The sequence below is a fragment of the Onychostoma macrolepis genome, chromosome 02 (genome assembly GCF_012432095.1).
Source record: "Onychostoma macrolepis isolate SWU-2019 chromosome 02, ASM1243209v1, whole genome shotgun sequence".
Classification (NCBI taxonomy): domain Eukaryota; kingdom Metazoa; phylum Chordata; class Actinopteri; order Cypriniformes; family Cyprinidae; genus Onychostoma; species Onychostoma macrolepis.
Window position 1 is genome coordinate 24825402 of NC_081156.1, and position 12519 is coordinate 24837920.

The following is a 12519-nucleotide window of genomic DNA, read 5'->3' on the forward strand; positions in this document are numbered from 1 at the left end:
AAAAGCGCAATTTTTTAATTATTGTATTATATTATATTAATTATTATATTATATTATATTATATTATATTATATTATATTATATTATATTATATTATATTATATTATATTATATTATATTATATTATATTATATTATATTATATTATATTATATTATATTATATTATATTATATTATATTATATATTATATTATATTATATTATATTATATTATATTATATTATATTATATTATATTATATTATATTATATTATATTATATTATATTATATTATATTATATTATATTATATTATATTATATTATATTATATTATATTATATTATATTATAGTTTGGGGTCAGGAAGATTTTTTATGTTTTTGAAAGAAGTCTCTTATGTTCACCAAGGGCCAGATTTACTAAATAGGGCAAATTAGCGTTAGAGCACAATTCCATAAAAGCGCAGATGAGAGAGGAAAATTCTGTGGGTGATTTACTAACAATGCGCACATTAAAGAACACAGACATGGCCAGATGATTTCAATAATGACCAGCGCAATCTACCAAGACCAGTAATTTGACGGGTGCAAATGTTAGTAAATCTCATTGTATGATTCATTTGAATACTCTCCTCCCACAAATTTTGAGTCTGAAAAGGAGACTCCTACAAATGCATATTCAATAAGGTCATGCGCAAAAATTACTGTGTCCATGCCTTTTCAGTGCTAATTCTTCACTGCACGTCTTTAGTAAATATTGACAGTTCTATTTTAACGCCAAAAGACGGTTTGCGCTGGCGCAAGCTGTTAGTAAATCTGGCCCCATGTCCTTACAGTAAAACAATTTACCAGAACCATTTTCTATTTAAAATAGTTTAAATATGTATTTTATTCCTGTAATTGAATATATCAATCCTTTATTTGATTAAAAACATTCTTAAAATAAGTCTTTAGTGTCACATTATCTTTCAGAATGCATTCTAATATGCTGATTTAGTGCTCAAGTAACATTTCTTACTCTTATCAATGTCACCACAGTTGTGCCAATGAATATTTTTGTGGAAACCATGCTACATTTTATTTTCAGGATTCTTTGATGAATAGGATGTTCAAACACAGCATTCATTTGAAAAAGAAATCTTTTGTGACACTGTAAATGTTATCACTGTCACTTTTGATCAATTTAATGAATCCTTGCTGGATAAAAGTATGAATTTCTTTTTCTTTTTCTTAAAAAAAACCTGACTCCAAACTTTTGAACAGTAGTGTAGAAACATTTTGGTTCAACCTGTTTGGTTGTTACTGTGGATATTTTGTTCAACGTAATACTGGCAAGATACATATTATCACCTATCAATTAATAGTGCAACCCTGTTAGTTTTTGCTGAATAAGATGTTGTTTTTAATCAGTTTGCCTTCCTTGACAACCATATTTAGCTGTAGTGTGAATGTAGTTTAGACTATGAGAACTAGCGTGTGTTTCAGGGTTATAGCAGGCAAAGTTTAGACAAAGCCTCTCTGTTACCCTGTGATTGTAGAGCCATCCAGTGTTAATTAAGTTGATCTAGACCAGTCTGGCCCAGTCTGGTGCATGCTGTGTAAATGGAGGTTTCAAGCCAAGTCATCCTAATTTAGTGCAGATTAAACTCCCTGGCAGAATGGCAGAAAATAGTGATGCAAATAACATTGGAAGAGTTCGATAATAGAAATAATTCCAATAATTGCCTTCTCTAATTAAGCTCCACATCGTTGTAATTAAAATAGTAGTAGTTAATATTAGCCTCCTTTTAATCCTTTTTCATTTTCGTTGCCTACATATTTTTGCTGTTTATTAATATTTCATCTAAAGTTCAACGCTTTCTGCTTCAGTTGACGGCATAATCGTTGCCCACAGACATGTCTCCCGCCCCCCTTTGTACCTCAACTTTCTCCATCTCACACAACAGCACATACTCATGGAAGACAGATGCACGTCCACACATAAGCGTTTGGCCTCACATTATCTCTCTCGTGTCCGTCTTCACCTTTTCTCGTTCTTTAATTCACCTCATCTGACTTCTCTTTCCTTCCCGTTAGCTTTTGCACCCCTGCGTTTTCAGTCCTTTCATTCTGAGGAGCGGGATAACTGCCCATCTCCCACGCATCTCTCTCTTTGAGTCCTCACTCACTGCCGCCACACCAATTTCTTAATCTCTGCCTCTCCTTCTCACTTTCGGTGTTTCTCCAGTTAGTCTTTTGATGTATTCATATACAGTTAGCTAACTCCCCCTGTGCTGAATCTATCCTTTTGGCACGAGTGAGTGGTGTTAACCCTCTTTCAATCCCATGATGCCGTGCACACAATCACATGATGTGAGCTAAAGCACTTATACAATGCATTAAGCCTCACAGCAGGACCTGGATGCCGATATTATGTGACAAAAAAAAAAAAAAAAACCTGCATAATCACATCACCTCAGTGGGTCTTTATACATTTTTTTGCTCTTTTGATGAATAGTGCATTATATTCGTAATTCGCTTCATAGGTTAATAGTACATGACAGTTCTTTATTTCATCAGAATGTATGGCTTCTTTTGAATAGTAAATTTTGCATTTCTTTTCCAAAGTTTACAGATCTCTGATATAACATTGCATTTTATTTTAATTACAGATGCACCGATTGACCGGCCAGTGATCGAAATCGGCCGATTTTTCGCATGACCGGCCCGGATCGGTGACCGGCCGGTCAGTCTCACGTCTAGCCGATTCCGAGCCGATCCTTATTGCCAGCGGCGCAGGCATTCAGTGTAAACGGCGACTGATAATGTATTTAAGTCGTGCCAGATGAGGCTTGCACAGCCTGAGTGAGTGTGTGAGAGAGACAGCACACACAAAGTAACTCATAGAAATGTATAGATGCATACTGCAGTAGAAAAAAAAAAGATATTTACAAAATGTGATTTAGATAAGCAACATTATACGGCCATGATGTTTCCCCGAATATCAATATCAACTCGATTGCAATGTGACACTGATTTTATACAATAGTATTTCAACAAACAAGAAGTTAAAATTAAGTGACTTAGATTTAAGACAAAATATTGACTGTTTTTGCTCCGATCAAAGCCACAGCAGAACTGTTGTGTGTCTCCGAGCAACACAGCGGTGTTTCGTTACTGAATGAATCCACGTTTATGAATGAATCAAGTGAGTCAATGATTCAGTGTCCCATTCTTAAGGACAGTCACCTGCCTCGTTTCTGAATGAATCAGCCGTTTGAATGAATCGGTTGAATGAATGAATAAATGACTCACTCATTAAAACAGACACTTGCCGCCAACTACTTGTGGTTTAGTCATATTTAAAAGTATCATTGCATTTTTTCAACATTTATTTATGTTTAAAAAAAAAAAAAGTCAAACATTAGTCTTATAAAATTATTTATGCATTTGAAATTTTGCAGTGTAAATGCATTTATGGCACTTCAGCAAAACTTGTATTTTGGCATCTATAGTACTATTTTTTTTTTATCAATATCAAATAATTTTCTCAAATTTATTAACTCTGAATTAATTATTTTCAAACAATTTAGTAAATGTTATGTAAAATAAGTTTTTTCAAAAATGTTTTTTATAAAATAATCTTATTGCATTAATATTATGCATGTTATTTACTTTAAATTAAATTGTGTGATATATTTCTGCTTTATATCGGCCATCGGTTATACTAATTATCAGCTGCCCACAGTTAATCATTTCTCTTGGTCCCTCATTGCTACTCTAAGTCAGGATTCAGACTGTATAGTTACAACATTTACCAGCAGAGGCTAACTAGTTGATTCGCAGGTCGGTAAAGAGACAGGGCATGAGAAGTAGGGTTGCTCCGTGACAATTCTCTCTCTCTCCACATCCTTCATTTTACACCCTGCCTCCATAAGTGCCACAGTGATGGACGTCCTAAAAGGATGCAGATTTTATTCTATCTAATTTTCAACCAGCGCTTGAGCTTTAGCCAGCTAGACACTTTTTTAATGACTCTCCCATCTCAAAGGTTTCATTTCTACAGCAACATAAAGCCTCATCCATAGATAAGGCCTCTTATTTTCTCTTTTCCTTCTTATACTCTCTCTTATTTTCCTTTTTTTTTTGTCTCCCGACTGTTCTCTCTTATAGCGCTGCCTTTCCATTTCTATTTGTCTCTGTTTGTAATCGCTACATCTTTGAATCAAGCTGTTCTCCCCACATTTACAAACAATACAGCCCTCTCCATCTATTCATCCAACGAGAACTCTTTGTACCATTTAAATGCGTTTCTTTTCAAAATCCATATTTTGCTTGCCCACATGCAGTCTTGCCCACACTGAGTCTCACTCATCTCGCTCGGTGGACCTGAGGTAATTGTGCTCCATGTTATTTACTGAGCTGAATTCATCCACAGACCTGCTAATTAACTCCATCTGCCTATCATTGAAAAGCTCTAAATACTGTGCTCTTAATCTCCCATTGGGCGCTGACTCTTACTGGCCAATCCCTGCACCTTCCCTGGGAAGCCCAGCCCCATTAGTGTGGCTTTTAATGAATTAAAAGAATAAAACAAGCAGGCTTTCTCATTGCAGAGGTGAGGCTGAGAATAAAGGTGGTGCTTTAAAGGGAGTCCACGCAGGCTTTGTGGTACCACTTCATTTGTCCCTTCTGAACACAATTACAGTGACCCAGTGGGGAGTGCTATATCTCTGAGTCACAGAACATTGATCTTGTCCCTTCATGCTGTTTGATTGGCCGGCTAAATCTGCTTCGGAAAAAGATGATCATCTCTTCGCTTTCCTGCTCTTCTTTGGTCCTGATTCGTGATTTACGAGGTGATGGGTAGCTATCATTGTGTGTGCGTGTTTGAAGTGAGTTTGCTCAGTCTTAAGTCATGGAAAATGACAAATGATCTGTAGGAGAGGATAGCTTCAGATCAGAGGCATCATGTCCTTTTAAAAGACAAATAGATACACCATTATGTTGTGATTATTTTATCTAAAATAATGTTTGTCTAAAAGTACGTGTCAGTCCAGTCAAGTCACAAGACTATTCTCTGAATGAATTATTCAGACACTTTTTTGGATCTAGAAATGTATGTTAAATGTTTTTCTGTTGCACTTTCTACTTCAATGTGAAAGTTGAAAACAAAAAAAAATGTTAATCTTAACCATGCACATATGTTTTATATTAATTTTAAGTGGTTAAAAACTTGAAAACCTAAAAAAAAAGTGGCTAATTTGAGCTAATCTTAACTTAAAAGTGCCTAATTTTTTATTATATACACATATTTTGTATTATACAGAAATGAATGCTTTTATTTAATGATTTTATGTTTTTATTTAACAAGGGTGCATTGAATTTATCAAAAGTGACAGTAAGGACTTTTACAATGTCACAAAAATATATATTTCTAATAATTGCTATTCTTTTGAACTTTCTATTCATAAAAGGATCCTAAAAATATATAGTTTCAACAAAAATATTTGGCATCACAACTGTTTTCAACATTGATAAGACACCAAATCAGCATATAAAATGATTTCTGAAGAATGATGTGACAGAAGAATTGAGTCATTTCTGCTGAAAATGCATCTTTGCCATCACAGGAGTAATTTAAAATGTAAATTAAAAATACAACATAAAAAAACAATAAAAACAGAGATATTTTTTAACTTTTTAATATATACAAGTTTGAAAAAAGAACACTTTTCTGTTTTTAATATATTTTAAAATGTAATTTATTCCTATCCAGTGGGTGTCTCGTCTTTTACTGAAGTGCATGACCTTGAGCATGCCATAATGTGTGTGTCTGTGTTTGACTTCCTGTTGTGCCAAATCCTTAAATCCCAATGCAAACAGCTCTCCTCGATTTTGCCTCAAGTGCGCCGAATCGCAAACGACATCTTCTAAGTGGAAGTGCCTGCATTTGCTTGACAGAAGTGACAGAGCGTTTTAAAGTCCGAGCAATGACACGGTGACCACTCTGAAGTTGAATCCTCAAACACTTGTTGTGCTAGAGACTTTTTCCTCCATCAGCCACCTCTTCTCATCAAAGAACAGCAGGACATCGACTACGTGCCAGTCTGAACTGAAATTCAAAGTATTTCAGATGCAGAACCGATGCACACTACTGAGGGACTGATTTGAAAGACTGGTGTTATATTTCTGCAAATTTGGGTGCAGTTTGTTGATATAGGGAGATGGTGATGAGCTTTGACTTTCATCTCAGGCTGTTGTTTTGTTGTGTCACAGACTCAAGGTGTCTAATGGAGTACTGTGTAATGTCACTGGTTGTGACGTGTGGAACAAATGATCACTATATATACAAATCTGATGGAGGCAGATATGTTTTGGACCATTACTCTTTATCCTTCCTTCCTCCTTGACTTTTCTTAGTTTATAAATGTCACAATAAAATCCTACTATTGTTTACTAATATGTTCTGCCTTTGCCTTTGCCTTTGAAATGTTGCCATTTGTCAGCAGCATTCTTTTACATTTACTCAGTTTTTGTCATGTCACATTCAATGATTTTAGTCAATTTTACTTTGACTAAACTGACATCTAATTTTAGGTGATGAAATTAACATTTTAGTTGACAAATCAAGTCAAATGTACAAATTATGTGCAGTATATGTGTCACACCCCTGGACTGTTGTGTTGTGTCTTTGCTTCCCATGTGTTCCCTGTGACCCAGTTTCTGTCTCCCTTTGATTGTTTATTTTGATTCCAGGTGTGTCTCCTTAGTTCCTTGATTGTCCTGTCTTTTTAAGCCCTAGTCTGTTCAGTTTGTGTTCGTTGGGTCTACCAGTTATGTTTGTGTGTTATCCCTTGCGCCATGTGTGGATATACCCTGTGTGTTGGAAATAAAAATCTACTCCATTTATCCACGGCTCCGTGTTCCTTCCGGCAGCGTCCGTGACAATATGTCATGTAACTTAGTTCAAGCATTTGTGTCATTTTGTATGGATGCAAGTTTACATTTTTAATTTTACATTTATATTGTGCATTTATCTGATTCATCTTATATGTGTGGATGTGTTTGGATTAGTTAGTTTTAGACTTTTCTTATCTTGCAGTATCATTTTTACGTTTAACAGTATCATCACGATTCGCATTTGAAAAACCCTCGCAAAGAACCGACAAGATTAACTCTGGCTGCCAATCAATAGCCAAAATCAAATAGAGAAACTTGTAATTGATATAACATGAAATGCATGATGCTTCAGTTTAAAGCTTTTCGAAAATCAAATTGATATGATGTATGAGCATGCAAAATGATTGATTTTCTGTCTCTGTGTCTCTCTTCCCATCCCGTCTTCCAAATCTTTTTCCTTTCTCAGGTTCCTGGCTATTCTCTGTGTCAGAGTTGGCGGTGCCAGGGGCGGAGGTGGGTCGGATCTCAGCAACAGATGCCGATTTGGGAGACAATGCCAAGCTGGAGTACACCATCCTGGATGGAGAATCAGGGGACACCTTTAACATCACCGGAGCCAACCAAGAGGCTGTGATCATTCTGAACAAGGTGGGAAGAACGTCCACTGGACATATGGGGAAATGAAACCCTGCTGAAAAGTCCATCTGAAGCCAGCATTTTCAGTAATTTGATTCGGTGGTGGTTTGTCTACATCAAACGAGCAGATATGTTTTTTAAAAGCACATTTTGGACATTTTATTTGCTTCTGTTTGAGTCAACACCTCAACATTCCCATAGAAAATATGTGGACAGAAACTTGACTGCTGGATGTCAGCTAAATATGGCTATAGTAATGTTGTTGACCAGCATGGTCTTTCTGTTTGAAGCAGGCTGACCGAGAACGTCTTGCTGGCTAAGCTAGTTAAGAAGCCTGGTGGGAACTGCAGCACAATAGTGGTGACCTGCATCCAGAACAAAATGCATGCTGGTAACCATCTACACTGGTCTTTTCAGCAGGGAAAAGTGTGTATGTGTGTGTGGGCATGGGTTCATAGAAGGTGGGAAGAGATCAGAAGATGCCTCATAGAGCAGATGATGTTCCTGGTGTAGGAGGGGTAGGTTACTCATTCTGCCAGGTGTCGTGAGGAGATTTGCTCCAGTAGAAGAAAAAACCTCCACAAAAGGCCAAAAACGAGTGTCTGTGCTGTATAGGCGATGTGAGTCAATGTTGAATCAGCCCCATCAAAGTCTGTGCAGCATCTCGCGCTCATGCGTGCGCGAGACGCTGATCAGACAGGCTGCGAGGGAAAAGAGAGTGATTTACACTGGTGCGCCGTGTGGTGCATGCCACACGCAGAAGCCCCATGAGACAGCACTCATCTCTGAGAGCCCGTTTCTTCACTGATAAAGATTCTGACTGTCATTGTTCGCCTGAGGGCATCTTCACATCACCTGAAACGGCACATGATGCATTAGTAAATTGAAGGAATAGTTCATTCAAAAATTAAGATTCTATCATTGTTTACTTACCATCATGTCATTCCAGACCCATATGCTGCTCTTTTTTTTTTTCTTTTTTCTGTAGGACTCAAAAGTAGAAGTTTTTAAGAAGCTGTTGTCATACAGTGACAGTTCAAAGTCTCCAGGGGCTGTCAAGCTCCAAACAGGACCAAAAAACACTGTAAAAGTGGTCCATAGGACTCTCATGCTTTATATTTCAAAACTTCTAAATCTTTATGTTGGGTTTGTGTGAGGAACAGAACAAAATTTAAGTCCTTTTTACTGATAATCTGGGTGCCAGACTCCATATATCTGCCTATGCTGAATGTGAGGTTAGACACTTGTGAGTTGGGTTATTTATAAGAAAGCTGTCACATCTTGTTGGTCCATTCCTAGCATGTGGCTTCCTCCTCCTACGTGCACAAATAGTCAAAACAGGTCATTGCTTATGCAAAAACACTATTTCTATCACCCTAATGCATGCTAACAAGTATACATACATATATATAGAGAGAGATATTTGAACAGGTATACATACATTTTATTCATTGCATATCAAATATTTTAACCAACGTTGTTGACTGACATTTTTGAATCTCACATTTCACACTGCTCATAATTAACCCAGGGTTAACAGTTAATACTGTGTATTCATATACTGATGTTTCACACTGTACATTTCTAAACCGTGGGTTAATTCTCATTTGCATATTTCCGGTGTCAGTGTCATTGATTGGACAAATGCAGCGCATTACCTGTTTATGTAACAGCTCTAGCATTGCAGCCTTGTATTATTGCAGACTGTAATATCAAGTTTTTCCTGAATGGACTTGTTTGGTGAAACAAAAAGGTAAGAATGAAATGACTGTTTAGACTGTTTATTCTGTGTGAACTGTCCCTGTAATGGAATCATCAGGCTCATTTTATATAGAATAATCTCAACTAATCAGGTTTTGAAGTGATGCTCCATGAGATAACGACATTCGTTTTGAACTTCATGTTGCCTGTTATAGTTAAAAGGCTTGAAGCCCCATTTCCGAGCTGCCGGGAAGCCAGTTGATTGTGTGTGTGCTCTGTTCAGATCTGGATCTGTGATCAGACACTGCAAAAGCCGGCACAGTTTTATTGATGCCAATCCAGCTTCCTGGACTCATTTGTGTGTATGTCACAGCAACTGTACTGGGCCCCTGCGATCATACAAGTTTGTGTGAATGTGCATGTATGTGTGTGTGTGTGTGTGTGTGTGTGTGTGTGTGTAAATAAAGTAAGGGCGTTTGTAGCTGTGACAGGCCTGGCAGGTGTGAGGAAGTCAGTTTTAAAAAAAGCTTTGGCTGCAGGTGAGCCTGTGAGGGATTTTAGGCCAGGGATGTGTTACTGTGATAAGGGAAAACTGGAAAGAGGAAACAGACAGAAAGGAGCAGGGAGATTAAACGAGTGGCCAGAGAGAGGAGACAGTATATAGAGAGATACAGAGATATGGAAGTAAGACATACACTAGGAGAGGCTGTATAAAAGATAAAAACATTAAGGGAAAACGAAAGAGAAAGAAAGAAACTATCATAGTTATGCAGAATTCGCAGTGCTGTACCGGCATCGGTGTTGCTATCAGGCATGAAGATGTTCTGTGAAGTCTTACATTCAGTGTTTTGATCTGACATTTTTTTCTTTTTTTAAGCCACATACAGTAACTGTAAAACTTTTTAAGGCTGCGACTATTTAAACAAAGTACAAATGTATCCTTTTCACGTTGAAACTACAGTATTGCAGGTTTAACTGCTGTAGGGGTATGTGGGAGACCACAGCAAATGTTATTTTTGTGCGCCTATTTTCTTTAACAACAAAAGACAATATCCACTATTGTATTTCAATGTTTAGTACAGTATATATACACTACTGTTCAAAAGTTTGGGGTCGACGAGATGTCTTTGAAGACTTTTATCCTCACCAAGGCTGCAATTATGTGATTAAAAATATAGTTAAAACAGTAATATTGTAAAATATTATTATAACTATTTACTATTGCAATGCATTTTAAAATGTAATTTATTTATCTGATACAAAGCTGAATTTTCAGCAGTCCTCAGTGTTCCAGTCCAATGCTTCAAAAATCATTACAATATGCTGATTTGGTGCTGAAGATTTTGTATTATTATTATTAATGCTGAAAGCAGTTGTGCTGCTTAATATTTTTGTGTGCACAGCATTCATTAGAAATATAAATGTTTGTAACATAAATGTCTTTTGTCACTTTGGATGAAAAAAATTAAATTGTCATCCTTTACTCATCAAACACCATTTCAAACTTTCTTCTGCTGAACACAAAATAAGATATTTTGACTGTTGGAAGCCCATTGACTTTGTATGGACAGGAAACATTGAGACATTTCTCAATATATCTTCTTTTATGTTCCACAGAAGAACAATAATGTGAGCAAATTATGACCATTTAAATTTTTGAATCTTATGAGCCTATGAAAATGCCAGCTCTGAGCAATAAAGTGTTAATCTGGGAAATAAAGTGGAAGAGTACTAGAAAGGAAAAAGGGAACACTTTAGTCGTCTAATGCTTAGTGAAGGAGGAAATGAAAAGGGGGAATTATGGGTAAACAAATGAACTCCTCCCAAGTCTCTCCTTGAATTCCTACTTCATCCTTCACTGCACTGATGCTTTATTTGCCCAATCATATTTGCCAAAATTGCTCCCGTGTTACGGTTCTCTCTAATATTCCTGTCAAAAGCACACAGAGACAGTTCCATTGTCCGTCAGGACTCTGAATTCTGGCCAGGACTCCTGGCTGCGCTGTAAGACACAATGATGGAGATGAAGAATAAGACAAAGACGGAGAAAGTGAACAATGAGTAAAGATATGCAGGTGGGAGTATCTGAAAACAAAGATTGAAGAGGTTAAAAGGGATTTAGCCAGAGAACCCACGCGCAACTAATAGAAAACATGAAAGATACCACTCTAATAGAATTAGAATAAACAAAGCGGAAAATTAGCACTAAGCTCCCCTTTGGTTTACAGCCCATTAAACAAATATAAAAAACTGCTGAACATTATTTGTCGTGTTTGTGCTTGTGTTTACAGGACCCCGCTCTAGTTTGGCCACCTGCCTATCTCATTCAGAACAGCCGATCATCATGCCTGCCTCTTGTTTATTTCGCTCCATATCAGAAAGACTGAAGTTGAAGATTTCTTTGAGACAGAAGGAGAGTGAAAGATAGGGAAAAGAAAAGAAAGCGTTACAGAGAGAGGAAGAGCTCGCCCCAGGGAGGAAAGTGTTTCCAATAGGAGCAATTTCTGTCATCATAATGCCCGCTATGACCTCTCAGGAACCCATAGAGTTTAGAGCATGGTCAGGCACTAACATTCACGTACATACAAACAATCTTATATAATATGTCTGTTGAAAAGACTGATGACCATATGTAGCATATATTTGAGACACGACAGCATGGACACTTAAAGGCATAGTTAACCCAACATTAAAGTTCAGGTTGATATTTTGTTTAATATCAAAGTTGCTCTTTGCTCAAAAATAAATGAACATTGGGGTCACTATGCTCTAAAAATGACAAAATTATTTCATTTTGATTGAAACAAAAAGTGTCCATGTAAGTACTATTTCAATCAACACAGACTTGCATGAATATTGGTCTAAGCTCATTTTGACAGAGACAGGTACAAACCCTTTCTTTCTTTCACACATTCTGACTACCCTCATTTACACATGACCTTTGCTCCCTCTGTGTTAATATTGCCCTGGATTACAAACCATGTGATGACAAAAAAAGGAGCACATTTATAAAAATGAAAAGTACTGAAGAAAGAAGCCTTTTGCAGATAAGAAGAAGAGACCTTTGATGTGCGGATAAAGAGGACAAAGCCTAAGGCTGAGTATGTGAATGGGTCAGTCAGGGCCCTTTTTGGTAAGCTAGGTCATGCCTGCCTGTCTGAGAAGAAACTGTTTCCATGTAAAGCTGCACTGCGACCTCTCTCCCTCCCTCGCTCACTCATTTCATCTCAGCGGTGCTGGGTTTCTCTCTGCAGAGTCTCCCTCGCTCCCTCGCTCCCTCTCTCTCCCCTCAGGGATGTTAGTTATGTGCTGCGGTCATTTC

At 37.0% G+C, this 12519-nt stretch overlaps 1 protein-coding gene across 3 annotated transcripts in view; it reads left to right on the forward strand.

The window, feature by feature from the left end:
- LOC131530779 (uncharacterized) overlaps positions 1-12519 on the forward strand; it is a 150929-nt gene that overhangs the window by 111481 nt on the left and 26929 nt on the right. For all 3 annotated transcript variants that reach the window (XM_058761225.1, XM_058761242.1, XM_058761233.1), the window contains one exon: positions 7327-7508. In XM_058761225.1, the coding sequence (XP_058617208.1) occupies positions 7327-7508 (182 nt within the window). The remainder of the gene's footprint in view (positions 1-7326; positions 7509-12519) is intronic.